This window comes from Cryptomeria japonica, chromosome 2 (assembly GCF_030272615.1).
Source record: "Cryptomeria japonica chromosome 2, Sugi_1.0, whole genome shotgun sequence".
In the NCBI taxonomy this organism is placed as follows: Eukaryota; Viridiplantae; Streptophyta; class Pinopsida; order Cupressales; family Cupressaceae; genus Cryptomeria; species Cryptomeria japonica.
Genome location: NC_081406.1, coordinates 250,829,571 through 250,857,174, shown reverse-complemented (window position 1 = coordinate 250,857,174; position 27,604 = coordinate 250,829,571). Strand labels below are relative to the sequence as shown.

At 35.2% G+C, this 27,604-nt stretch overlaps 1 protein-coding gene across 1 annotated transcript in view; it reads right to left on the bottom strand.

Moving 5' to 3' along the window:
• Positions 1–27,604, bottom strand: part of LOC131044667 (calcineurin B-like protein 3) — a 42,178-nt gene that overhangs the window by 4,607 nt on the left and 9,967 nt on the right. The window contains exons 5-9 of the mRNA XM_057978038.2: positions 26,967–27,026; positions 19,452–19,560; positions 15,870–15,922; positions 13,949–14,029; positions 5,657–5,769 (exon numbers count right to left, since the gene is read on the bottom strand). Of these exons, the coding sequence (XP_057834021.1) occupies positions 5,657–5,769; positions 13,949–14,029; positions 15,870–15,922; positions 19,452–19,560; positions 26,967–27,026 (416 nt within the window). The remainder of the gene's footprint in view (positions 1–5,656; positions 5,770–13,948; positions 14,030–15,869; positions 15,923–19,451; positions 19,561–26,966; positions 27,027–27,604) is intronic.

Sequence of the window (27,604 nt, the reverse complement as noted above, 5' to 3'; positions counted from 1 at the left end):
TTCTTGAGGTTTTCTCTAGGTGGACTTTGAGTTTCACTCATAGTTTCCTCAGGATTCTCCCTCTGAAGCTCAGGAGTAGGATCTCTATCTAAGCTAAGGGTGGGGATATAGACTTCATGGTCTAGAGAGCTTTGGGCTCTTTTGAAGGCCAAGTTTTCTTCAAACATCACATCCCTACTTAGTTCAATATCCTTTTGACCAGGTATATATATCTTGTAGGCTTTGGAGGTTTCACTATATCCTACAAAGATTCCCCTTTTTCCAGAAGGCTCTAATTTTAATCTTTTCTCCTTAGGTACATGAATATAGATAGGGCATCCAAAAATCCTAAGGTGGCTTATATCCGGTTTTGATTTAGTAAAGACTTCCTCAGGGGTCTTATCTTCAAGATGAGAGTGAGGACATCTGTTTTGAATATATATAGCAGTGCTAGTTGCTTCTGCCCAAAGATTGATATTTAGATTCTAATCAAGAATCATAGCTTTGGCAGCTTCAATGATTGTCCTATTTTTTCTTTCTGCTATCCCATTTTGTTGAGGGTTGTAAGGTATTGCTAACTCCCTCTTAATCCCTGAATTTTTACAAAACTCTTTAAATAATTCTGATGTGTGTTCCCCCCCATTATCAGTTCTTAAGGTTTTAATTTTGTTTCCTAAGTAGTTCTCTGTTAGTGATTTGGATTCTTTAAACCTATTAAGGATCTCTTCTGATTCTTTACATTTCAAAAAGTAGATCCAGGTTTTCCTAAAGTAGTCATCAACAAATATTACATAATACAGAAATCCCCCCAATGAATTTACTGACATAGGTCCACATAAATCAGAATGAACTAACTCTAAAATTTTACTTGTTTTCCTAGTACTACTCTGAAAAGCACTTAGTATTTTTACCTAGGGCACATCTTGTGCATGCCCCTGAATAATATTGCTTTAGCTTAGGTAGACTTGTGACAAGGTCTCCCATTGATGATGAAGCTCTAAAATTTAGGTGGCCTAGTCTTCTATGCCAGATTTCATTGGCATCTGTAGTTTCATGAATTAGGGCTAAGTTGGGCTCTGTGCATAGCTCATACAAGTAGCCTTGTCTTTGACCAATTGTTTTAGCTTTCTTGATGGATGAGTTCTTTGGCCAAGCCAATACTTTGTTGTCCATGAAGGTCACTCTGTATCCATTGTCCTCCAGTGCTGATATTGAGACTAGATTCCTCTTAATGCCTGGAACATATAGCACTCCTCTAAGTTGTAATGATACACCTGACTTTAATTTGATGGTGCAGTTTCCAACTCCTTTGACAAGCTGTGTAGAGTCATCTCCGATGGTTACCTCCTCATCATTCTCCTCTTTCATGGAGTCTAGTACTTCTCTGAATCCTGTGATGTGTCTGGATGAGCCACTGTCGATCACCCAGGAGTTCACTTTGTTTGATGCTTGATTTGTGAGTGCTGAATAGAGTACATACTTCTCGGAGTCCTCTTCCCTTTTGGATTTTCCTCTTTTGGCAAATGTGGCTTGTTTAGCTCTTTTTGGACATTTGGCAACATGGTGCCCAAATTTGTCACATCTGTAACACTGAATTTGAGAGAGGTCCTTCTTGAAAGAGTTCTTGCTGTCACGACCTTTTCTCTTCCTAAATTGCTTATGCTTGCCTTTCTTGTTTGAGTTCGTATTTAGAACTTGAAGATCTTCATCTATAATCTTTTGTTTGATCCCTTTCTTATTTTGCCTTGATTCCTCTTGGAGACAGTCAGCCTTTAGCCTATCAAATTTTGGGAAGTTATCCCTTGCACTGATGCCTTGGACGAATGTTTCTCAGATGCTAGGCAACCCATCTAAAGCAATGAGGGTTAATTCTTTGCTTTGGATCTCATATCCAAGGGTTGTCAGTTCATCCCTTAAGATAGATATTCGCATGAAGTAGGCATTGATTGATTCTCCTTTTATCATGGCTATGTGATTTATCTCTCTTTTTAGAGCCAAGGTTCTACTGGCATTCGATATTTCAAAAGCGTCTTCAAGTGCTTTGAACATGTTGAAGGTTGTTTCATGTTTCTTTATAATGGGCATAATGTTGTTCCTTACCCCATCAACTATGATTTTGATAGCCTTATCATTTCCTTCTTTCCAAATTGCTTTGTCAAGTTCAGTCTCAAGTTCTTTAGTTTCAGTCTTTACAAATGATTCAACTTTGTTTTCTTTTAGGATCATTTGAATTCTGAATTTCCATGCGGAGAAGTCGTCACCTCCTACGAGTCTGTCTTCAAATCTGATAGCGCTAGCCATTGATAGGATTGTGATGTTGAATATATGCTTGATTTGAATTTTACGTAAAACTGAACAGCCTCAAGTTAGATTTAACAATAGCTCTGATACCATGTAAATGATGTTCAATTTACATTCAATATGCAAGTTATATTCTACCTAGTATTATCTTGTTTTATATATTATAGAATGAACATATGAATCTAACTATCTTCTTTTATGTAACAGGTGAGAGGAGCATTTATAAATTTCGATGTCCATTCTCACACATACCATTTTACATATATAGTGGGCTGGGTACGGTCAAGCGATGCCTTGACCGACCAATAGTGCACGGTGTTTATTAACCAAGCGGTATATTCGATAACCATCGATGTTATACCGATCGGTGTATGATTATATTTAACACTTCGAAAGTTTGCCTTAACACCCGATATCAATCGGTGTGTGTTTATTATATCTCCTGATAACAATCGGTTTAAGCATAAATAATCATCAATACTAATTGATGTTCGGTCTACCCAATAATCATCAAATCGGATTTGCAATGGTTATCCAGATTTGCTGATCGGCGAATGCAAATAGTATAATAGATTATCAAATCGGGATTCTATGATAATAAACAATCATGTACAAATAAAGAATGCTTATCAATTGAGGGCATGATGTTATTCATTTTAATAATCGATATGATAAATGATTGAATGGGAGACTTCATTTATCTCTCATTCAATCATTTATCTTACCGAAGCTATTTATGCATTAACATTTCTTTGGCTTTTAAATGGAGTTACTACTTGCAATTTTAGGGAATATAACAGTTTGAAGGATACAAATCTAATTTTCAGTAGAGTTAGCCTATACATTGTCACAGCAAGCTGATTTGCATAGCTGGATAGAAACTTCCATTAGCAGTAAAAAAAATGTAAACAATATCATTACTAAACTTGAGCTTCTCATAATGTATTTCGGATCCCCATGTGCTCAATTATGTAATTAGAGGATGTTGGCCGCGGCTAAACCGCGTCCGAGGATGTTTGGATGAACTGTTCAAGAGCTAGTAACTGAAACATATAACTAATTTAAAATACGTTATTCTATGGAATGAAATAAATTATGCTAAATTACAAGGTTCACATGGTATGGTGCCTATACCCAGCCCAAACAGATCCAGGTCTGGGTCTGTCCCAGGTTTTCCCAAGGCATAACCCACCAAGTACATCTCAGAAGTACCTCAAGGGTACCTGGTTTTGGCCTCAGCAAACCCAAAGGGACCCATAGGCAGGGCCACCACTATACATTATATATAAAAAACAGTCTAAAGTGAATTTAAAACCCTAAAGTGACTTCAAATCACTCAAAATCCCTCATTTGATAAACACAAGATATCTAAACATCATTTCAACTTCCCATTTCATTGTTCATGTTTTCTGGGTTTTTTTTTGGTGGTGTAGGATTGTGAAGGCATGAACTGTGTTTAATAAGTGTTGCAGGAAACAACTAATTTGCACCAAGGACATTTATCAATCAAAGCTAAGTTTATTTTCCGTTTTCTGAAAGCTTTTCCAGATTTTTTCTAAGTTTTTCAAATTTTTTTCCAAGCTTTCTAATTTTTGTATAATATTTTGAATGTTATTTTTAATTGTTAATCATTTTACTACTTCTGAATATATTGTAGAGTTGTTTTCTAAGTTTTTAAGGATTTTTTCTAAGTTTTTTCAGAAATTTTCCAAGCTTTATAGTTTTAACTTTTTTTTAGAACATTTAGAATGCTATTTTTAAATTGTTAGGCATTTTAATACTTTTCAAAATATTTACAGTAATATTGTTAGTTTTTTATTAGTTTCATTGTTCTAAGTAAATGAACCTTAGGGTTACATTTTCTTTTTTTATTTTCCTTCTAACAACAATCTATACAAAATGGATAGTTATAATTTAATGGACCCAAGCATAGATAGGCCATTCAAATTTGATCAGGCATCACCCTCTTTGGCAACATGTTACAATGTTTAAATAGCTTCCTGGAGGTGGGGTTTTTTATGGCATTGGATCAGTACCATAATAACCATAAGAGCTTATGTAGTTGAGTGAGGGAATAGGAGTTTGTTTATGGCCTAACAAAAAGCCCTTGCCAAAGGAGCTTCTCTCATATGTAGAAGAAAAAGGAAGAGGTAAGTAAGCAAAATTAAAACCACCATATTCATGGGAAATGGATGGCAATTTATCAACACCATCAAGCTACACAAATATTGGTTATGAGGTGTGCACATCATTTTTTACAAAAGAAACACTTTGTAGACATTACAACCAATCAAGAATTCATTGACCAAAATAAAAGTGCACGTTTCTGATGAACAGAAAAAACTGTGAAAAAACAGCCTTTAATTAATGCCATTGAAGCGTCCTCTAATAGAGCAAAGTTTTTTCACAGTTTTTATGAATAATAGGAATTTCCTACAACCTTTTATATCAGAAAGAAAGCATCGACTGAACATAGTTAATGCTTTGGTATTTGGGAAGCATTTGAATGAAAAAATTGGTACAGAATCTGCACTAACTTTTAAAATGCTTTTAGAAATTAGCTATCATACAAGGATTTTTGCAATTCTTTTTATTCTTGCAAGCAAATTATCTGTAAACAATTATTATTTACAAATTTATCAAATAATTTTATAAAATTCTAGATTTATTTCAGAACTTCTAAACAGGCTTGCCAATTATCCCATTACAGAATTTGCATAAGTATATTATTGATTTCTTCTTAGAACCATTAAAACATATAGGCTATATGAGGCATACCAAGTATAGCCACTTAATGAAAATACCAACACGGTTCTAGTTAATAGCATAAGAAGAAACATGGCTGCTACTCAAGAGCCATTTTTTAAATTGCTAAGTAAAATTTACATGAAGTTTTCAGAAAATATATCAAACCTATACAAATCCATGTTCCCAAAATATAAAGCTTTTCAAAGTCAAGATGTGCCTTACAGTTTATTTTATCAGAATAATTTTGTATGTCTCTATCCATGAGGTAAGCAATGAATACTGGATACTGAAATAGTAAATAAATTGGGAAACATTGATGGTGGAATACAAGGATAATAAGGTGAAAACGGTTCGGGATGTTGTATTTGTAACTATAACAAAACTAAAAACAAGTAGCATAAGAGCACCAGTATTGAGAAAAGGTACAGATACTTATATTTGTACTAGCCTGGGTTTATATAAATCAATATTTTTTATCTTATACACAGTCAGTTCTGTCATGTTTGCATAAATAACAAGATGCTTCTAAGTAACTATGTAGATATATTTATCAAATAACAAAATTTTCCTATCATATTAAAAACACCCAATCATTGACTAGTAGAAATAAAGCAGAAAATGTATTTACTTCAGATATGGAAGAGTCATGTTTTTCAAAAGAGACGGATGCCGCAGAACAAGGCTCCTCCACTCTTCTTTGTCAATCTTTCCATCATGTTTTGTGTCTGCCTCCTCAAAAGTCTAGCACAAGAAAAGCATATCTCTTACAAAAAATATTTATATAGATAAACTATTTCACCAACTAAAAATTTCATTTTCAACATAAGTTGCAAGAACCTGCCAAGTTCATTTTGAGATAGGGCTAGAAATATATGAAATATTTATAAAAGTGAGAAGATACTAAGTATAACAGCAAAATAGTCTTCATTTCTCCAATGAAACTAATATTATACACACAAATAGTTGCATTCTTGCTGAATCAATGTTATATCCTTCCAGTGTAGCTGAGACATTGCATTATCAAATTTCTTAAGTCTTGGTAATGGGATTTCGGATTTTGTAGTAGAACAAGATATCATAGGATATGGCTATGTAACCTACAGACCAAAGGAATATTTTAGAAGATGTCATCTAGAACACATTGGGCAAAGAAAAGAACACATTACACAAAAGATTGCCTGATGTACAACCGTATTCTGATTATGATTTTGATTACACATACTTCAATTAGTGACTTGTAGGCATTCACTAACAGTATTGTTAGGCGAGGATCTAAAAGTTTTTATAGTTGGTCGAATCATTAGATATTATCCCTGCTAACATATTCATGAAAAATCAACAAAGTCAACATCAATATTACAATCTAAAGATTGCTTCCTTATAAATTGGGTTTTCCATCTAGCTGTCAAAGATGTACTAAGCATATGGATTGTCATATAAGTAGTCACTAAGCTGTGATTCATGTCTTACTGTTTGAAAACGCTAGCTCATGTCTTACTGTTTGAAAACGCTAGCTCATAGATATATAGCATGGCGCTCTAGTCTTATCTACAAATTCAACTTGGTATCTAAAAATCTTTCCTAGTGAATGCACTGGGCCCAATAACTCAATGTCAATGCTCCTTCAATATTTTGTTACAGATTGTTCCTTCTTAATCCCCTGAAATTAACAATAAAATACAAATGCAAAGTGAGACAGGAGTTTTGCCAGTCCCAAATAAAAGGTGTCGATCATGAACATCACCAAACCTATAATAGATCTATAGTTAGGCCTATGTTGGTAATCTGTGTGCACGAGGATCGACAAGTAAAGACTTTACTATTGGACTTGGTCATTTGGTCAAAACCCAGGAGTGCAACTCCACATGGGGGGTTCTCATACACCAAATTGGGACTGGCTTGGCAATGACCTTAAAAAACTCTTTTTACCTTTAAATTACTGTCCTCCCATTAGGAACTGGGTTCAATAACTTAGGACTTAACAAACTTTGTCCTATCCGGGATTACACTCCAAGTTACCTTATCCTCCTCATAAGAATAACATCAAACAATGTAGAATCCTAAACATGATTCTGGAGTCTGAAAATCTGCCTACACCACTAAGGTCCCAAAATATTTTCCTAATGAGAAAAGCATTAGGGTTTCCCCTGCATCAAATCCTTGATCTCCAATGTCAATCCAGGGGCAGTTTAGTCCCCATCCCTTATGCACATAGATGACCTTGTCCTGCTATCACAATCATTTTAGCCATTAATATTTAACACAGAAGAACCCCCTCTTTCATGTGACCATCAGCATTCCTACGCAAGTAAACCAGGCACTTTAATATATAAAATTTCAAGGACCAAAAAACACCTTAACTTTATATGGTTTCTTATATATCTTAAATAAGACATTTTTATAAGAATAGTTTTCAACCTTGCTTCATTATATGACCTGCTGCATTTTAGAATTATTCAGGACTTCCATATAGCACTAAATATAATTTACCGCTAAAAAATAATCTTTAACTTTATTTGTGAATCTCATAGAACTTATCAATATGATTAAAATTTAAACTATTTATGAAATGTAATTCTGTAAATATCATGTAACCCTATGTTATCATTTCTTGTCAATAATATCACGGCTACCATCTATTATCTTAGTTCCCCTTATAGTGAGTTGAATAGATTATGTTTATGGCTCCAACCCGCTTGCAATTGATATACCATCCGTATTCTACCAATGCAATAGTTATCATCAGTCTGCTTGTATATTCACCAGCTTACATGCCTTCACCAGATGAATAGAGATAATATTTTGTGTTCATTAGGTTTCACTTTTTCAAAGGAAACTACATCATATGTATGTATCAGCAACACAAATGTGAGCATAATAATCTAATGCAGTCCAGAAGAATCTGTTCCCTTCATATTGCAAAACCGAGAGAACAAAACACAAGGAATCGAAAGCAGGCATGCAACTGCCACAAATAGTGAGTTTCCAAAGTTATCAATGCCATCCTAAGGGACCAGAAAATATGTGAGAAGCACAAATTGACAATTGCCTCTGCTATGGCAAGTCCCATCAATACAGTAAAATTTCAGCCAATATAATCAGGATTTGCTGCATCACTATAAAATTCTTATCCCAACTTTCATGATAATTCTTAACCCTCTCCACACCCTAAAATACTCTGCACAGAGAAAATCCTCTTTCAACAATGGCTTTTCTTTAAGATAAAATTTCGCCTGTTAAAAATTAAAAATTACAAAAGATATAACCAATCCCTACGGCTACCCATATAGAAAGGCTGTGGATTGTTAGAAAACCAGAACTATGAGATATACCTTGTCTGTAGAAATAGCACTTAACATTCAAACTTGAAAATGAAGCTCCTATCATATTAAAGATCAATTGAAATTCAAAATACCATCAGAAGACTGCTGATGTTAACACAGAAAGTTCTTATCCTAATAAACTTATCGGAACTATGTATGTTTGGTATTCTTATACTCATGGGAGCATTATGGACACTTTCCAACAATAATAAAAATTAACGCTACAACCTGACATATTTGTAAATTAAAACTCTTGCTGATGAAAAAGCTAAACAAAAAGAAGACATTTTTTTATCATTCACAGGCATGAATAAGAAAGAATGAGGATGGGTTTTTAAATCCTCTGCTTGGACCAGTATCAACTACATTCCCTTCTCGTGCAACCCACTTTGGGATAGCCTGACATGGTCATGGGCAATGGATGGGGTAGTCGGGACAGATAACCTGTCTCAAACAGTGCCAACTTTTTACCAGGTATTGCTTGACTTTAGGGCAGAGGCATTTGACAGCTAGACTCCTGTAAAATCCCACCATTTGGTTGAGTCCTTGTAGTGCACATCTTCAACTACAGCAAATTTTTGTTGCAACTGATAGAGAGCAAGAACCAATTGTCATGGGCAATGGATGGGGCAGTCGGGACAGATCACCTGTCTCACCCAGTGCCGAATTTTTACCAGTTATTGCCTGTCTTAAGAGCAGGGGGATTTGACAGCTACACTCCTATAAAATACCAGCATTTGATTGAGTCCTTGTAGTGCACATCTTCAATTACAGCAGTTTTTTTGTTTTTGCAACAGATAAAGAGCAACAACCAGTACATTGATAGCTACTAGATGAAGTATACAATTCCCAAGAAGAGCAGAAATGAAGCCATTCTTCCAGATCTGGCAGGCAACTCCTTGGATTCTATCCTCCATGATTCTTATAGCATTCCCAATGCTTGGTGTCTGAAAGCATAACTCTAGTTGGAATTGGGATTGAAAGCTAACCCTGACGAGGATGAGTGAGAAATTTCATTCTGATATTTGACAGGAATGCCAATAATCCATTGAACAGGAACAACCCATGATGAAAATTGTCTCCTTGCTGAATGCTACTTACCCCGAATGAAACTGTCTGGAAATGTGGTTAAAGAGGAGATGCTACCAGCATAACTAGGCATGCAAGGGTTTAAATATATTTTAGCAAAATGTTGTGGAGAGTTGAAAACAAAAGGGGCTGTGTTACATAACTTGGACAAAGTGTAAACCTGTAGTCAGGTGCCTTGGCATAGAAGAGGAGGTGAAATCTAACTGGAAAGCCCACATGTTAAATGAGATCCCACATTATACCACACAGAGAAGGAAACATGTGTACCCGGCCACAGCATTTAAGGATTTCCACCATGAAGTGGCCCTTGGGCTGTTCTGGCAATACTGAATTCCCCTCAGCATCAACTATTATAGAAGCCTGGTTCTGATTTCCAACAGAAGTTATCCTTATCACTGTAGAGGGGCAGATACATAAAAGGTGCAGCTAACTTCATTTTCTTTTCTTTTTAACGCCCATGTTTTTCAATGTCTGGCTTACATGTTTCATTTTTATGAAGTCCGTCTTCTATAAAGCAAGAGCCCTCAGACAAGAGCTTCATGTCAGTCAAATGTTCATCTATCAACGGTGTTGGAATAATCAGTCGCAACTCTTAGAGTGGATTGATCTATAAGACCACAAGATTTGCAATACAGGAAAAGACTAGGGCTGTGACTTGGGGGCATAGAAAGCTTTAAATTTCATTTAATGTTTTTCCCTAAATTGCATTAATTCAACCAAACCTGAAAGAGGTGCCGTTGCCACAAAACATGTGAGAATAGCTAGAATCAAGGGGTTACCAATTGTCCCAGACTAATGTCAAGACTTCCTCGCCCAAATAAACCCATTAATTACACTTGTCTTTTCAACCATTGTGTGGCTACAGTTTTTCTTCAGAACAATTGTTGACTGTTTGGCCATGATTGGTGATGATTGCATTCTCCCAGTTTAATCATTGTTGAGCACTTTTGGTGAGATCATATAGAAGACTGAGTTGTTCACAGCTCAAACTGTTGTTGGTAAGCATAAAGACAAATGGCTAATGAAGGAGACTCAGAATTGGATTTGCTGGAATGCCAGGTGGAGGTCAAAAATTTCCCCCTTCTAAAAGTTATTTTGTTTTTCCCCTTCCTTTAGAGGATGTGAAACTTGAGGTTCTAATGAAGGTGACTTGGCTTTACCATCAGTTGTGAAGAGCACTCAATTATACTTAGAGGTGGGGGGAGATGAATCAGTATAACAAAAATCTTTTACTTTTTCAAAACATAATTAACCACAACGGTAGTATTTCAAAACTTTATCATCCAAAGCAGTTGCACTGGTATTCTAGAAAGTGCAGTTGGCAAATACAAGATTGGCTTGATTTTTGGGTGCAGGATCTTTGCTGCTGGTCTGCATGATATATCTCATTTGTATGGGAGAGCAATACCCAATTAGGAAAGGCCCAGTTACAGACAACCACTTAAAGCGAATTTTTAATTGTGAGAAAGCAGCCAATCCAAGGTTGGTTAAGACAATTTTAGGTAAAGCCTAAAGAGGATTTGACAAACAATGGTCAATTCAGATCACATGTGATGATACTAGAGGATTTAAGGAAATTAGGAATTTATTTCAGAGCTGCTAGTTCAAGCTGAAGGGAGTAAAGTATATAAGGAAGGCAAGATATTTTTCGGAGAGCCAAGGTGTGTATTTGGTAAACACAGGCAGCAACCCCCAACTGCAGGGTTGGAAGCTTCACTGATGCAGTTGCAAGAGAGTGCATGAGTTGTGCATGGATGATAAGATATTGGAGTTCTACAAGGATCTACTTATGGCAATGAGGCACATGGTGCTTTCTTTTTATAATGGCACTCTGAAGTTGACTAGTAGCTTTACATTGTCAAAGCTAGAGAATGGTTTGTTGACCAGTGTAGTGCAGGGAACAAAGGTTATCAAAGGAATAAAGGCGCATGGTGCAATGTCTATTTCTGGTGTGTTTGCACCTATGTTGGATGTTATACCTGTATCTGGCAACAGGGTTTACAGAGTTTTGTTAGAAATATGGCAACAAATTTTAAGGAAAATCTAGCAAGGATGAAGACTAGCACTGGTGTAACCTTGGAAAACCACGTAACATAGCATGAAATTCTCAGACTAGAGCAATCCATTTTCTTTAAGGAAACATAAGGAAAAAATAAAGGACAAAGGAGTATTCCCATTGACAATAATAAGATAGCTGATGGGGGGAAAGAGGGCAAAAATGGTAATACTATGACTACCACATCAGTTACCTAGGTTTCTCAGTGGATGGCGGTGTACCAATGTGCAATCTTCATGTAATATTTTGATCAATATATCATTTTGTTACCAGAAAATTTGGACAATTGTCTTTTGCTTGTATGTTAATATTTTTGGATTAAGAGGGGATGGAATAAGATTGGAAGACATAAAAATCATGTTTGGGTAAGGGTATTAGCATAGTAACCTTAATATGAGAGTCCTGAATGTGATGAGCAGTATTAAAAAATAACAACAATCAATTAAATTGGGAGCCTTGAGAGTCACGGTTCATATTAAAAGTCATTGACCCACCATTATACGTATGTTGGCTAGCATCATGTGTTCATAACTTAAGCTAATTTTATCCGTATGTATTAAGTACAAATTCATTCATGCAATTGCATACATGATTGCTCAATAATAAAAACGAAATGTTTATTTATCATCACCATAATTATAATAAATTGTTGCTTGCTAATTTCAAAAAAGACTTTAGGGCCTCTCATGAGTATCCACGTTATAAAGAGGTGAAGATGTTATGCAATTTGTTATGCATAACAAGGGTAATTGCTCATGTTGGTCACATCCATAAGGATCTATATGTCATGAAAAAAGTTTATAAAACTGAAACCTTATATTACATGAAAAAGTGATTAGCATGGACTCTAAGAATGTTCACAGAATTCTAACATCGGATCATGTACATGCACATATGTCAAGAGTCCATGCATCTCTAGTCCGTAAGATCAGTACACATGTTAGAGAGAACACAAGAAGAAGCATGGTAATGAGGAAATCCAACTAGGCATGAGAGAAAGAGAATGGGTCTAGTTTTTAAATGAGGTGCATTTTTATGCTCAGTTTGGCATTAACATTATTTTGTATCCATTCTTTCGGTTAAGGGCATCTGAGGTGTTAAAGACAATTTCAATAGTATTGTCAACATTTGACAGAGTGCATGGAACCAAAAGTAAAACACAGTTGACTACAAAAGGAGATAATGAACATAAATGGCACAGATTCTTATGGGAAGTTTAGTATGGTTATGATTACTTACTGAGAGGTATGTTGAGAAAAAGTCAAAATGCATAGTTCCAGGGTGGGATGTCCTCTAAGTTCCAGTATATTTCCGTTTTTAAGGCAATTTTTTCTTTTAATGATGAATAGAATGTAGGACAAGGGTCCACTCCCTTATTTATAAATTTCAAAATTGACCAAAAGAAGTGTGCTTCAGATGCTTGAACCAGGGGGGCATACAAGACCAAAACTGACCATAACTGCTGCAACCAAGTTGCAACAAGAGGCTGGCCAAGTGACTGCAAGAGGCTGACAAAGAAAAAACAAGTTCTTTTAATACCAATTTGCTGTCCTTGAATCTGACCATTCAATGAGGGTCATAGCAAAGACTACTACAAAGAGAGGTCCTTCTAGCCACATTAGACACCTACACACCTCCCTTTTGTACAAGATGCATACTTTTGTATGCAAGACCAAAGATAAGGAAACAAATAATGGAGTAGGGAAACTAGATATATAGACTTTTGTTGTTGGTGGTTCACAGAATTGGCAAGGGCACAGTCCTAACTCAGAATTCACTATATCTAATTTCAAATCCAAATGAAATAGACCTCTAAGCATCAGAACCTTCATATGTGCAACTTACTATAGCAATAGTAAAAAATGGCAAAGAAAAATGATAGTAGCAAAGCAAAATAACAGATGTATGAAGACAGAGACGAAGCAAAAAGCACATAAAAAGCAATTCCAATTTTCACGGAATTAGACAAGTTGTACTGTATATTATATGCTTCTAATTCTCAATCTTCCTTTCCGAGGCATGTACCTGAACCAATTTTCAGCTAATTAAAAGCCTGAGCTTGACAATAAACAATCATGGGTGCTTCAAAAACAATGAAATTTAAAACAAAATTTTGTGCAGAAAATTATGCTATATCATATCAATAAAATATAAGTACACATTTATTCTTGGCATGAGAACATAGTAGACTTTAATGAGAAACCCTTGGAACACAACTGAACTAACAGAAGGCAGAGGAACTCTAGAAGAAAGTTTGAAGTTTCAGCAAAAACAGCTTGAGGGATCAAACAAAAGAATGGCAACATACACAAAGCATATAAGACTTATTAATCGAAATATGCTCTCATCTCCTCAGCTTAGCAAATGTCACACAAAAGAATTTGTGACAAATTAACCAATCATAAGACAAATACACAAGAAATTTTCATTAAAAAAGTTTCAAGAGCAATACCTTATTAATTATGCTTTCAACTACATCATCTGAAAGGTTCATGCCAGACTCAGCAAGTGTAGCTACAACCATTTGTTTCACCTGCAAATAACAATGGGATTAAATGAATTTCAAGCAAAAAGATAACACTCAATCCGATGAGTAATGAAACTAATACATCTCCACACAACAAAGTAGATCCGTTTCCAACTTCATGCTTAGAAAAGAGACTTTCATTACAAGAAATTAAGTTAAATCCAAGCTTCCACTAAATATAATGATTTTTGCCAGAAGATGATTACCAATCCCTTGAACAATAAAAGAAATTCTCAACTACTGAAATCCTATGTATTTAAAAGGCTCCTTTTTTAGAGAAACTTAAAGACACGGAACTTTAACTCTCTCCCTTTACTCTTCACCATATGATAGCAATACTTATACTATTAAAATTAATAATATGTAAATTCTTGTTCTTTTGACAGTTCTTTTATATTGATTTCATCACTATCACAATTGTTTTGTATTTATCATATTATTAAATTATATTACATTATTATGAGTTTACTACTTTCTCTATGCTGAGATTAACTTTCAACAAAATAACTTTCGTATGATTTTAATTACAGAATAATACTTCTATTTATAGGCTTATATTATAGTAATGTTTATTTCTCTGCTATTCTTACTATATTTTATTATTGCATCATTCTTTCTTATGATTATCGTTTATGTTTTTATAACTACTTCGCATACTTGATTATATTTGTTTCCCCTCTCTTTTGTTTAGCACTTGATCTATATTGTTGCTAGGATTTCAGTTATTTTAGTATTTCTTTTGTTTGAATATTGTAATATAATTTTGGGTTGTGTGTTTTCTGACCTTGGGATTTAATCCTCTCCTCTTAACAATGACCTCCCCATCTATTTATTAAGCTAAGCCTGCAATTATATCACTTTCTTCCTCATCCTGAGATGGATCATGGAGTACATCTGATAAGTTGATACAAAAAGAGTCTCACACAGTTTTTACCCATTCTAAATTTAATCTACAGGGACCGTGGAAATATAATGTCTATTATTTTAACTTTCTCTTCAATGAAAAGCTGAAAGAATGTAATCCTAAGACAAATTTATATGGGCAGCCTATCTAAATAATACTGGCAATTAGTATCTTTACTAATAAGTCTGGAAGTTTAAGAAGTATTATTAAGGTAAACATTGTGTTCAAATTTCCAATTCCTGCTTGTTTGATAAGGATATTGATTGAATGAGCTTGGAATGAATTCATTAAATGAATTCTGGTGTTCCGAATGCAGACCCAAATAAAGAATGCAGCAATAGCTGAGAATATGAAACTATTTTTATACAGATGTGCATCATAATCAATTGAAACAAAAACAATTGAAGATTGCGTGTGTACCATTTAATAAGGCTCAAGCTCCATAGACTGCAAAGGATCATTTTCTTATAATATTGTATATTTTAGAGCCAACTGCTAGGCATCAAATGCTTAGATAAGCCAAGACATTCACCTAAAAGGAAATGAGAAAAACCTAGGAACTGAATGCTGGGATCTGTTTCATACAAATTATGGGGAAGGTTGGAAAATAGGCACTAGATTTAGTACATTTTTTTGAAATATGAAATCAGGAATTCCGATATCAAAAACTGATTATCCTGAACTAGGATTTCTCTTTTTCCTGTTATCTTGACCACATACAACTCATTTGGCGTTTCAAATTCAAAAATACTTTCTAAAGACCATTTTTATTTACAGAATATATGTGCATAAAATCAGTCACAGACAGACATAGTATTTGCAGAGCTATTAATCTTTACGCCATAGAGCTATGGAAATGATTTTGAAATGACTGCAATTAATTTAAATTAACTCTTTGAACACTTATTGGTATTTCAAAATTTATAGGAACAAATTCTATACCTCCTGTCTGCCAATAAAACCTTTCTGCTTGAGGTCATACAGCTGGAAGGAAACTGCAACACAGGAAAAACAAAAAACTTGATACGTTAATCTAATAATATGGTATCCACGTCTATTTGCATTGACCAAATGTTCCAGGCTTAGGACTGATCTTTTGAGAACTTTCATATTTACTAAATTTTCTCTACCTTGCTCTAGAACATCTATTTGACTTGAAAAGCATGATTCCATTAAAACTTTCACAATAAAGAAGCAGAACTTCTTTTAATGATTAAATACGATTGCCAATAAAAGTGCAAACAAGATGCATACTTCTTTTATAATTACAGGAAACCATGATTTCATAAACATTTCCATGCTTCACTAATGAAATAGTACAAGTCTAACCTCACCAGAAGACTAACTAATGTTGCATCATGCCCAGAAAATGAGCTAAATTTTCAAATGCTTTCAATTGAATCCATCAAGGAATAAAAAACAGAATGAAAGCCAGGAAATAAGCTAACTGCTAAATTTTAAAAGGCTTCAATTGAATCCATCCAGGTACAAAATCAGAATGAAGGCACGGAAAGAGTTTATTACTTAGGTCATCGACCCTAAGGCTAAGCAATAATCAGAAAGCACTCCCCTTCTAAAGTTTTAAGATGTTAGCATTTACAAGCATAACATAAGCAACAAGAGAAGCACCTTTCTGTAGACAACAGGTCAGTTTACCAACAAATTTCCATCCTGTCACACTTAGAGTCTCAACACAGTGACACCCCAATACTTATTCAATGGGATGAAAAACTCATAAGAACCATTATTCTCTATTAGTTCAAACCTATATAACTCTAGAGTTGTCAATCTAAAAAGAACAAAACAAATGACAAGACTGTAATGTGACCAAAGACCACTCACATAATTGGACCAAAACTAGACTGTTAGATAATTCTGTAAACAATGGTCTATAAAGATTAAAAATTCTTGGACCCCACCAACGGAGCTAGAAAATATATGGAGGCAAAGCACTTAACCAAATGGAAACCTCCAGATCCCAGGCAGGCTTAACTTAATTTTAATGGACATTCTAAAGAGATAACTAGGTGTGATCAGAGCTGGGGATATAGTGAGATAGAAACAGGACAGAGATAAAGCTTCTAACATAGACCAAGGAACCAACAATGAAGGTGACACCAAGGTTATAGTTCAAAAACTAAAGTTAACACTCTCCTTGGGCATTTAAAGACAATTCCATTTTAATGATATTTTGCATGAAAAATTCATGAGCACTCAATTGAAAGCTTAAAGGTATTTTAAATGAAGCGTGAATGTTGCTCCCCACTTTTGATGCAATTTTGGAATTTTCTTATCCCACTAGTTACAAGAAATGGGAAGCAAAAACAACCTAGCATAGGCAGATGTAGAACTTCACGCGATGATGCAGGAGCATCTAGGTCCATGAGCAATCTTGCATCACCAAAAACAGAATAAGGTTTCTTGTGAGGATTTTGGTTTGTGGGTGGGGTTTTACAGGAAATATCTTGAATGTATAAGTCTAGGAGATCAAAGAATGTTCCAGCTGACTTCAGTGGCAACAGAAAAACAAAATTGCATCTTCGACAGCAACTTGTCACTTCAACAACAGCCTCTTTCAATTTCAGCAGCACTGTCACTTCTCCAACATTGTCACTTCAGCAGCAGCCTGCATAATATTCGGCAGCAAAGCAACTTCTGCAGCATCTGCGATGACTTTGCCAGCAAGGCGGAAATGACACTTGGCAACAATGGCTTTGTGATGGCTTTGCATCCAATGGACATCTGGCATTGTGTTTTGTATAAACTGACTCATCTTATGTCTCCAGCCTATGATCATGGGTCATGTCATTTTTCTTAGTTGCATGTCTTCTTGTTGCTGTTCACACTTCAACAAAAAGTTGGCATGTATAAAAGCAGGATGGTTAGGGTAGAATGTTGGCAGTCTTATCCCTTTAGCCATTCATTTGTTTTCCTTGAGGGACCATGCATTTTATTTCCCATTTTGGGCAGCTCTTTATCTTTGGACTGTAATCATTTCGTAGGTTTTCCTTCTCCTTGGTCACAATTGTTCACTTGGTGACTGTTTGTACTTGTGCGGATGGATATTCCACTTTTAATGTTGTCATCTCACAGCAATTGGAGTGGCTAACTGTAATAACAATATGGAGGCAGAAAAATGAATATTTGAGAAAGAAAAGAGGGGTGGCGAAAGAATAAAACCCATTGATTTCCCTGCATAAGGCAGCCAATGTAGAAGCAGCAAGCAAGAGAGAGGAAAGACAGGAGAGGGGCAGAGAGAGTGAGCTCTAGAAGAAACCCTGACAATAATCACTCATAAAAGAGGGAGAGTGGGAAAAGAAGGAAGATCTAGATTGAATAAGGATTTATTCATCCCGCTGTTACAAGACTCACCCAAACAGAACGAGTTCCAAGCCGGAGCAGATCGAAACAAGACACGGACTCAACCCTGATATCTGACGAGTCTAATAAAACTTGCAAAACTTGATGATTCTTAATAGGTAGATTCAACCAAGTCTATCGAAACCAAGACAAAAAGCATTAAAATTTGAAAATGTGTAAATGTAAAAGCATGACAGTCAAGCACTTTTTGAAGGATTTGTAAGACTTTTGGAAGATGGTTAGAAGTGATAAAATTATGAAAAATGAAAAGAATGTGTAATCTCAAAAGCTTCAATTTGGGCTTGGTGGCACACTTGAACTTGGTGCAAGGATGAATCAGTTATAAAATTGCATAAAATCAGTTATAAAATAAGGAGCAAAAGCATCCTTATATTAAATTATAAACACCTTATCCAAAAAGAATAAGACTGACAACTAGGAAGATAAGATTGACAACTAATAAAAAAAAGTAATAACCTAAAGTCAACATGACTTTATTAAATAAGATTCTTAAAGTCTATCCTAAAAGCTAATCGACTATTAAAATAAAAGACAAATATTTAAAGAGGTGAGATAATTATGAACATATTTAAGGGAGGTGGGTGATATAATGATTAATAAATTAGTGCCTAAATTATTCCTCAATCTCAAAGCTGAGGCTTAACATGCAAAAATAATAAAAAGCAAAAAGAAATGATCAAAGAGTGCATTGAAGTTTGCATATATATAATAGATAAACTACATTTGGAAGAAAAACTTTGGTGTCCCAAAAAATTATGGGATAACTAACAAAAGGTAAAATAATATGTATACTGCCTCTATCATATATATAGGTCCAAAAGTTCACTCCTTCAGCATGCCTAGCTCAGTTTTTACCTTCATACCAGATTAATATAACTGAATTTACTACAATGCCAACATAATTTCAGAGGCACAAACCATAAGCACGACAATAATTTGCCTGAATGCCCATTACATTTAAAAATGAGGTAATAATTTATGTTATAATAATGCCTCATATCATCCTGATAGCTCATTGCACTAAAAACTTACCTGTCATCAAATTAACTAGTAATTCAAAGAGAAATTTTCAAGGAATATATTTATTCTGAAATATGATTTATGCTCCAGAAGACAAAATGCATTCAAGCATGTTTTACTCACAATCTATTTTGTCATCTATCGGAGCATTTGGATGAAACACTGACAGAGCATGTGCAAACTCCTCAAACCCTAACAAGCCATTGCGCTTTGTATCAAACAAGTCAAAGACCTTCAAAAACAAATATTGGCAAACATCAGTCTTCATTTACATGTTAACAATATCAACACAAATCTGCAAAAGCATCTCAATCTGAGGACTTGAGGATAATATTTGCATCATAAACAATAACCTTGAACTACTAGGAAATGATAACACACATCAAAGGTTACCAAAGGTGTTGCAGACAAAAATAAATTTTAAAACTATCGTAACGTGCATTAAGAAAAGCTCAAATAGTTAATAGAGTATAAAAAAAAAATTCCCCAGATGATTTCCAATAATAACCCATACAAGCTTAAGATTTTTCTTGAAAAAAATTAAAAGGCATAAAACAGATACTTGTATGGATAATCTTTTAAATAACACACAGACAATATAGATAAGCTTTAACATTTCACAAATATTAATTTTTAATGAAAATAAAATGGATCAAAATATCAAGCTACAGAAGTACATAGTATGTTTGTTAACAAATAGTTAAGGAGATGAAAGAATGAGTACTTAGAAACTACAGTGGTCCCTGATTTTAACAGAAGAAACAGAAACATTGAACATATAATGCACACAATCTGTTACTCTGTAGAACTGAACAAATGAAGAATACTACCTAATGATCCAAATTGCTCTCTTGATAAACAGAAAAGAACAATTTATGTGATCTATATCCCTTTGAAAGTAGTATTTCATCTTTATAAACCTGACACTTATCACAAGCCATCACACTTATATCTATATCACGTTTCAAATATATGGTTAGTAAAGCATGAAGGAAACTCAATGCCATTAATGACAACTGACATTAGAGGAACAGAAAAATCCCCCAATCATTTTCATCTCAAGGATTCAAAACAAGAAATACACCTAATCAAAACTAACTCAATGATGCAATAGAAAAGAATTCACAAACCCAAAGGCCCTTAAGCAACGATTAATGCTTACACAAAAAGGTACTGCAAATAGATTACAATAAAATACAGCAAAATTTACTAGCTAATTATATAAACTATTTAAAAGGCCTTTAAATCCTATCACCAAGATCTTATTATGGTTCCAAATAGACCCCAAGATGATAGCAAAGCCTTTCAAACTATGAAACAAAACATTAGGAAACAAAACCAACAAATCAGGAAAACGGGTAAAAAATGAAATAAGGAAAAACCTAGCTCTAAAACTTCCTTAGTGAGAACAGTAGAGCACAAACTCTATCCCCCAAGACATTATTTTTTTAAATTCTGAATTAGTAAGCAAGATGCCAAGGACAACTCTCCTGTACCATAAAAAAACTAAGCTGTTTGACAGTGTCAATGCTCAAATATATGAAAACATTGCTGGCATAAGAATTTACAAAGATTGCATGCAGTTAATTGAGTACACAGTTAAACTAAAGGACGAGCTCTGTGGCTGGTGGTAGAATACAACAATCTAACTGTCTCTGTTTGGATAACTGAATTCATTTGAGAGTTTCATGTTAACCTTAACCTTTAGGTTTTAATCAGCAAATGAAACATTTGAAAATTGGTGTGACCTGGGGAGGAATGCAGTTAGCCAGTCTCACAAATGAAGGAATGTCTAACCATCATTTGGTGTTCGACAGACATGCTGAAGCTAAAATAACCGCCATGAAGAGGACTACTGAAACAAAATACATTTACTTAAGACTCACTGCAGGCTGATCAGGCAGTTGAAATTGTATTTGTAACATTGATGATATGAGCAATATAGCCCTGCAGTAATAGATTGCTTTTACAGAAAAGGACTTGAATTTTTTCCTTCGATGAGACAATTTCAGTAAGGCAACACACTAAGACTCGATTTAGCCAGCTTATTTTCTCCATGAACAGGTGTACAGGAGGGGTGGTGATGTAAATTTTGATGAAATCTGGGAAGGAGGGTGACACAGGTCATGGGAGCACTAAACTTGTTTGCTGTGGTGTAAGATGGGTAAAAGCACACAATTAATGATTTGCAAGACACAAGATAGCTTCTCACTAGTGACTTTCAGCCTTCAACACTCCATATGTTTTCTCAACTGCTTGGCAGTATGGAGGTCTCTTCTGTCAAAAGATTAAGATTATTATTTTGATGTACAGTCCATTTGAAACTATTTGAAGTCCCCATAAAATTTCAGAGTTCCCAGACTCGCCTGGACTCGACGAGTCCTGAGCTGGGTGACCCTGGGCAAGTCCCAAAGGCCCAGACTCAGGCTCGTCCAAGTCCAGAATGAGCCTTGCCAAGACCTGAGACTCGCGGACTCAGCTCGCACCCAATGAGTCCTGATGTCTGGACTCGGCTAGCAGACAGCAGCAAAAGACTAATAAAGAATCAAAAAGTTTATTGTTTTGAGTTGTTTTTTCTCTTGTTCTATGTTGCCTCTACAACCCTAAAAGTGAGCTCATTTCATTGCATTGGCAAAATAGGAGGAGAAGGGTGAGTAGTGAGGGAAAGTAAGAGTGCATTGTAGGACAACCAGCAAAGAAGAAGAATGAAAATTCATCAACAAATCGCATTCGGGCAGCTTAATACTCACATTTGGTGCATCAAGAGCTCCATACCAATGATTGGAGAAAGGTTGCATTTCATTTCATTTGTTCTAAGTGGTAAGATTAAATATTTTTGGTTTTTATGTGTTTCCTAAGCAAACATTTCATTGATTTTTTTTAAAAACATTTCAATTCATTTCCTTCCAAAGAAAGAAATACATTTTTTTGGAAGAAAATTACAGACCCTACATTTTGTTTTGGAACAAACCCTACATTATTTTTTAGAACAATCCGTACAATCTTTTATGTATTGGTTTATAAATGACAACCATAAATGTTCATTTTTTTGTAATTATGTCTTATTGCAGAAGCCTTAAGTTTTTGAAAATCATATTTTTCACAATGTTTACTTCTAGAACAACCCCAAGTAAAAAGGATCCAACTTGGAAACATACTGAAATTTTTCCTAGACAAAAAAAAAGGCCAAATGTAAATATTGCAAAACAATTATTTTATGGAAACATTAGTGGATTGAAATACCATATTGCCCACATACACAGCCATGATGCTGAACGGTGTGACAAAGCACCTCCTGAAGTTATTCATGAGTGCCAAGTGCAACTAGAAACATTTGAAGCGCAAAAGGAAATGAAGAAGAGACAAAAGGAGGAATTGGCGAGCATTGGTTGTGTTGGAGAGGCTTCTTCCATGCCTCCATCTCATCCTAGTGCTAGTGTTTCAGCTAGTGGTAGTGGGAGTTTTAAGATTAGTCCTAGAATTCGTAAATCTAGGATGGATTCATATTTTGAGTCATGCACTACTCCTGGTGCCCAACCGTCGCTTGAGAGCATGGGTTGAAACAAGGAGGCACATGATACAGCTAGACGTGCAAATGGCCAATTTTGGTACTATTGCATCATTCCATTCTTTGCAACCAGGTAATTCTTTTTTTTTTTTATTGTTTTAAAATTTACAGTTCGATTCTTTGACTAATGAATTTTTATTGGAGAACATGGTTGATGCCACAACTATTTGTGGGGCAGGGTTCAAAGCCCATTCTGAAGCTTACTTAAGTGTCCCAATTTTGATAGAAATGGTGGCTGATATAAAAGCCACATTAGACGAAGAGCATGAGATATGGAGCAAGAAGGGTTGCACCATCATGACCGATGGTTGGACCGATAGAAAAACCTGAATTTTCTTGTTTCTTTTGCAGGTGATTGATCATTCTACTTCCCTCAATGCATTGAATAATTTGAATTTGATTTAGTGATTAATATTTTTAATTTGTGATTTATTGAATGATCATTGATTTTGATTAATTTTCAGGTGCCACCATGTTCCTCAAGTCAATTGATGCTTCCGCACATTCAAAAATGTCACATTCCTATGTGAGGTTATAGAGGAAGCCATACTTGAGGTGGGTGAGGAGAATGAAGTTCAAGTGGTGACCAATAATGCAGCAAATTATGTTGTTGCAGGTAGACTTTAGATGGAGAGCCATCCAACTATATTTTGGCCTCCATATGTGCCGCCCATTGCCTTGACCTCATATTGGAGGATATTGGCAAGCTTCCATGGATCAAGACATGTAGATAAGGCCAAAAATATTTGCAAATTTGTGTACAATCATGCACGAATCCTTAGCCTAATGAGGCAATACATGGGGCAGGAGGAGTTGGCTCATCCTAGAATCACTAGATTTGCCACCAATTTCATCACATTACAATCCTTGACTCAGTCAAAGGCAGCTTCAAGGCATATGTTTGTTGGTGAGGAGTGGACTTCCTCATCCTATGCTATGACCACTGCAAGGATTCATGTGGCATGTTGCATTTTTTATGAGCCCAGCTTTGGGCCCCTTGTGCAAAGATTGTGAAGGTAAATTTTCTATAAATTCTACATTATGTTTTAATTTTTATTCATATTTTTCTTTTATTTGTTTATTTCCGTTCACACTTAAGTTAATTGTTAATGTTTCACAATATTTGCAATTCATTGAGCCCTTGGTAGTTCTACAAGTTGCTAATGGGGAGAAGCCCGTAATGGACTACATATATAAGGGCATCGATAGGCCCAAGGAGGCCACTAGATTCATCTATGTAGGAGATGAGAATAAGTATCATCCCATTTGGGAGATCATTGATAAGAGATGGCACCTCTAGCTTCACAAGCCCCTCCATGCAACCACTTCTTACCTCAATCCGGCATTCCATTTATGCCCTGATTTCAAGGGGGATGAGGAGGTTCTTAATGGGCTCTACTCGGTGATATGGCGTTAGTCACTTGGCAATACCAGCACTGTAATCCATGAGATAAAGGCCTTTTCTAATGCACAAGGGGAGGTCTTCTCTCGTCAAATTTGCAAAGATAGTCGGACAAAATTGCAACCAGGTAAAAATATATTTTAAGGGCATAATTTTAATTTTATATTATTAGTTTTATTAATACATGTATAAACTTGAAACTTAAAGTCTTAAAGTTGAAAATGAGACTTGACTTTTTTCCTTCAAAGGATAGCCATTCGCATTTTGAAACAACCAAGCAATGCTTTCGATTGAGAGCACAATTGGAATATGTTTGAGCACATACACTCCAAGAGGCGCAATAGACTATCCGTGGAGAGGTTTAATGATCTAGTCTTTGTTCATTACAACCTTCATCTTAAACAAAGACAGGTTTTTGACCATGACTCCACCCCGATCACAATAAAGGAGGTTGATCCAAAATCTAAGTGGATCATTTTGGCTACGGATCCTGTCTTTAGTGACGAGGACCTTGATTGGGTCGACCGGGCAAATAGAGAGGCTGAGGTTGTAGCCAAGACAAAGGAGGAGAATAGAGCACGAGCAAACACAGGCACAGTTGATGTTGGTGAGGGTGGCATGGAGTCACAGGTAGAGACTATGGCTGTTGAATCATCCAAGACATACCTTAGACGCCTTCGTAGGAGGGATGCAAGCTCCTCTAAGCCATAGACTTGTAGTTATTGTTTTAATATTTGTTTGGAACATTTGATATCATGGATTTCATATTTCCTTGAGTTTTGTATACATTTGACAATATTTATATATCTAAATTCCCTATTTCTTTCAGCTACAATTTGCATTTATACTAATGTGATTGAGGTTTACCTAATAAAGGGTGCACGAAACAAGTTTTAAATCCTTAAAAATCTCTAAATTTCTTTGGCTTTCACTTTATCAGGTCTGCATCGAGGCTTTTTGGATACAAGTGTCGCACTTTCTCCCTAGCTGTGGCAGTGAGACTCTTATTATTCTGGCATAGTATGTTCTTATTTTTATTCAATTGATTTATTTTTAACTAGTATACCTATATACTAAAAAAAATATACGTAAAATAATGCCGAGAAATATCACATAACTGTCTTGTATGTTTATTGGTTGTCAAGAAGGACATGGAGCTGAATAATGCTGCTCTCTTTCACTCTCATTAAAGATGTAACCGTTTCTCATATATTTAATTCTGTCAAATAATAACTGATTTATTATCGACTGCTTGCTGTAAACGTAATTGCCACTGTTATTGATTATCGTTTTCTGCAGGCATCGATATCATATGTACATCGGTGAAGGGTTATGTCTACGTAGAGCCATGACCCCTACGTGACATCATGACCCTACGTAGCCATAGCGCTTCACTATACGTTGTCAACCATTATTAGTTATGCACCAAATTTACTTACGGTGCTCGATACTATTGTGCTTAATAACAGTTCGGTAGTAGTAATACCGAATACGATTTGAAAGTCATCGGATACAATGATAATATGTTAATGTTACTTTCATTATATATATGTATGTGTGTGTGTATTTCTATTCAAAAACATATATATATATATGTGTGTGTGTGTGTGTGTGTGTGTCATAATATATTGCTTGCTTCAATCCGAATGAGGCTACATCCTTAACAAAAAACATATCTGGCAAAGAAATGCCCTGCATCACCAACACACAACTAAGTGCCATCACAATCTTCTATGATTTTAAGAATATTCCTGAAGACCCATTCCTAATAAGCAGGTCAACTGGATATTGGCAAGCTATTAAGGCCAAAACCACTGCTTTCAACAATGGCTCTAGCATATGAAGTATATGGAGAGTTTCACATCCCAGTAAATTACAGATGGTTTGGAACAAATTGAAGACATCTGAAGATGTTAGTCCAGACACTTGATATGGGTTGGAATAATCCTTTAAATTTGACTCATTTCTTCTCTAAGGCAAGAGAGTGTTCTCCAATTTTGTCAGATTAAATTTCTGTGATCTTTAACTAGGGAATTGCTTCTTTTTTATACAGGCTTCACTAGTCTTTAGAAAAGCACTTAATCAGATCTCCAAAACTATTTAGCATACACTAACAGGCACACAAGTTTTTGTAAAATATGTCTTAAAATAAAATAAAAATGTTTGTTTTAGTTCTTTCCTCCAAGCCAAAAAGCAATTCTCATAATGCATTGTACCTTCAAGAAGATTTTGTAAGCATGCAATTCACCATCATATGGATATAAATTCACTTCTACATAGATGAAATATTTTTCATTACATATAAACCTCTCAAAGAACAGCAGTATGAACAAATCGTATAACAATAATCATTTCCGAAATATGAAACTTCAGCAATAAAAACTAGAAGCGCAAATATTTATTAAAATTGAATGCATGAACTTTACCTCCACACTCACATTTAAAACTCAACTTAGACTGCAATTAATATGTATTTCTGATTTCATGCTCTAATATTTAAACCATTTGATTTGCTCAATTCAGACATATAATTAACAGAATAAATACACAACAAGGCCAATCCTTACAATGGATATAGGCAATCTGTAACATATAGTCCACAATACCAAAGCTCTATTACAAAACATTCGAAAGCTATTGTTCTTTGCAAGTGTAAAATCATGCTTACCCTGTCTGCAAAAAGGCTCTCCTTTTTGTTCGTCTTGAACAATGCCAGCTGAAACTCCTCCTGCAGAAAATTAGAACAGAGCATTAAGTAGTGGAAGCTAGCATCCACAATTAAACACTGTTGCATCATACACGAATAATTATGACCTAGGCCTTGACAGTCATTTCCTATATCTGACATAGAGTTCAGGGATAGGTTTCCTACATCTGAGATAGAGTTCACTGATCAATCCCTGCAGCTTTTATCCACATCTATTTAACTCTACAACTATCAAACAATACGATGGCATTTTATTTTGAAATTAGATGCAGAAAGATGAAATTAATGTATTTGATTTGCAAAAGAGCAACATTTAAGATTGCATTTCAACTATTTTTTCTTTATACAGAAATAAGACGCCTAATTAAACCTGCAAAGATTGCCTGCCATTGAGGTTCACACCCTAATTACTGATGGACAATCTCAAGAACCTTGTAACCAGATAAAAATTGTGATCAGCATAATATCACACAATGATAAATTTAATTACGAGATACCTACATAACCCATTAACTAGTCCAAAATGAAGAAAGACTAGCATTTAATGGTTCTTTTCAGTGTTCCATGGAGGTCCGGGACAACGGGACAAGGGGCAAAGT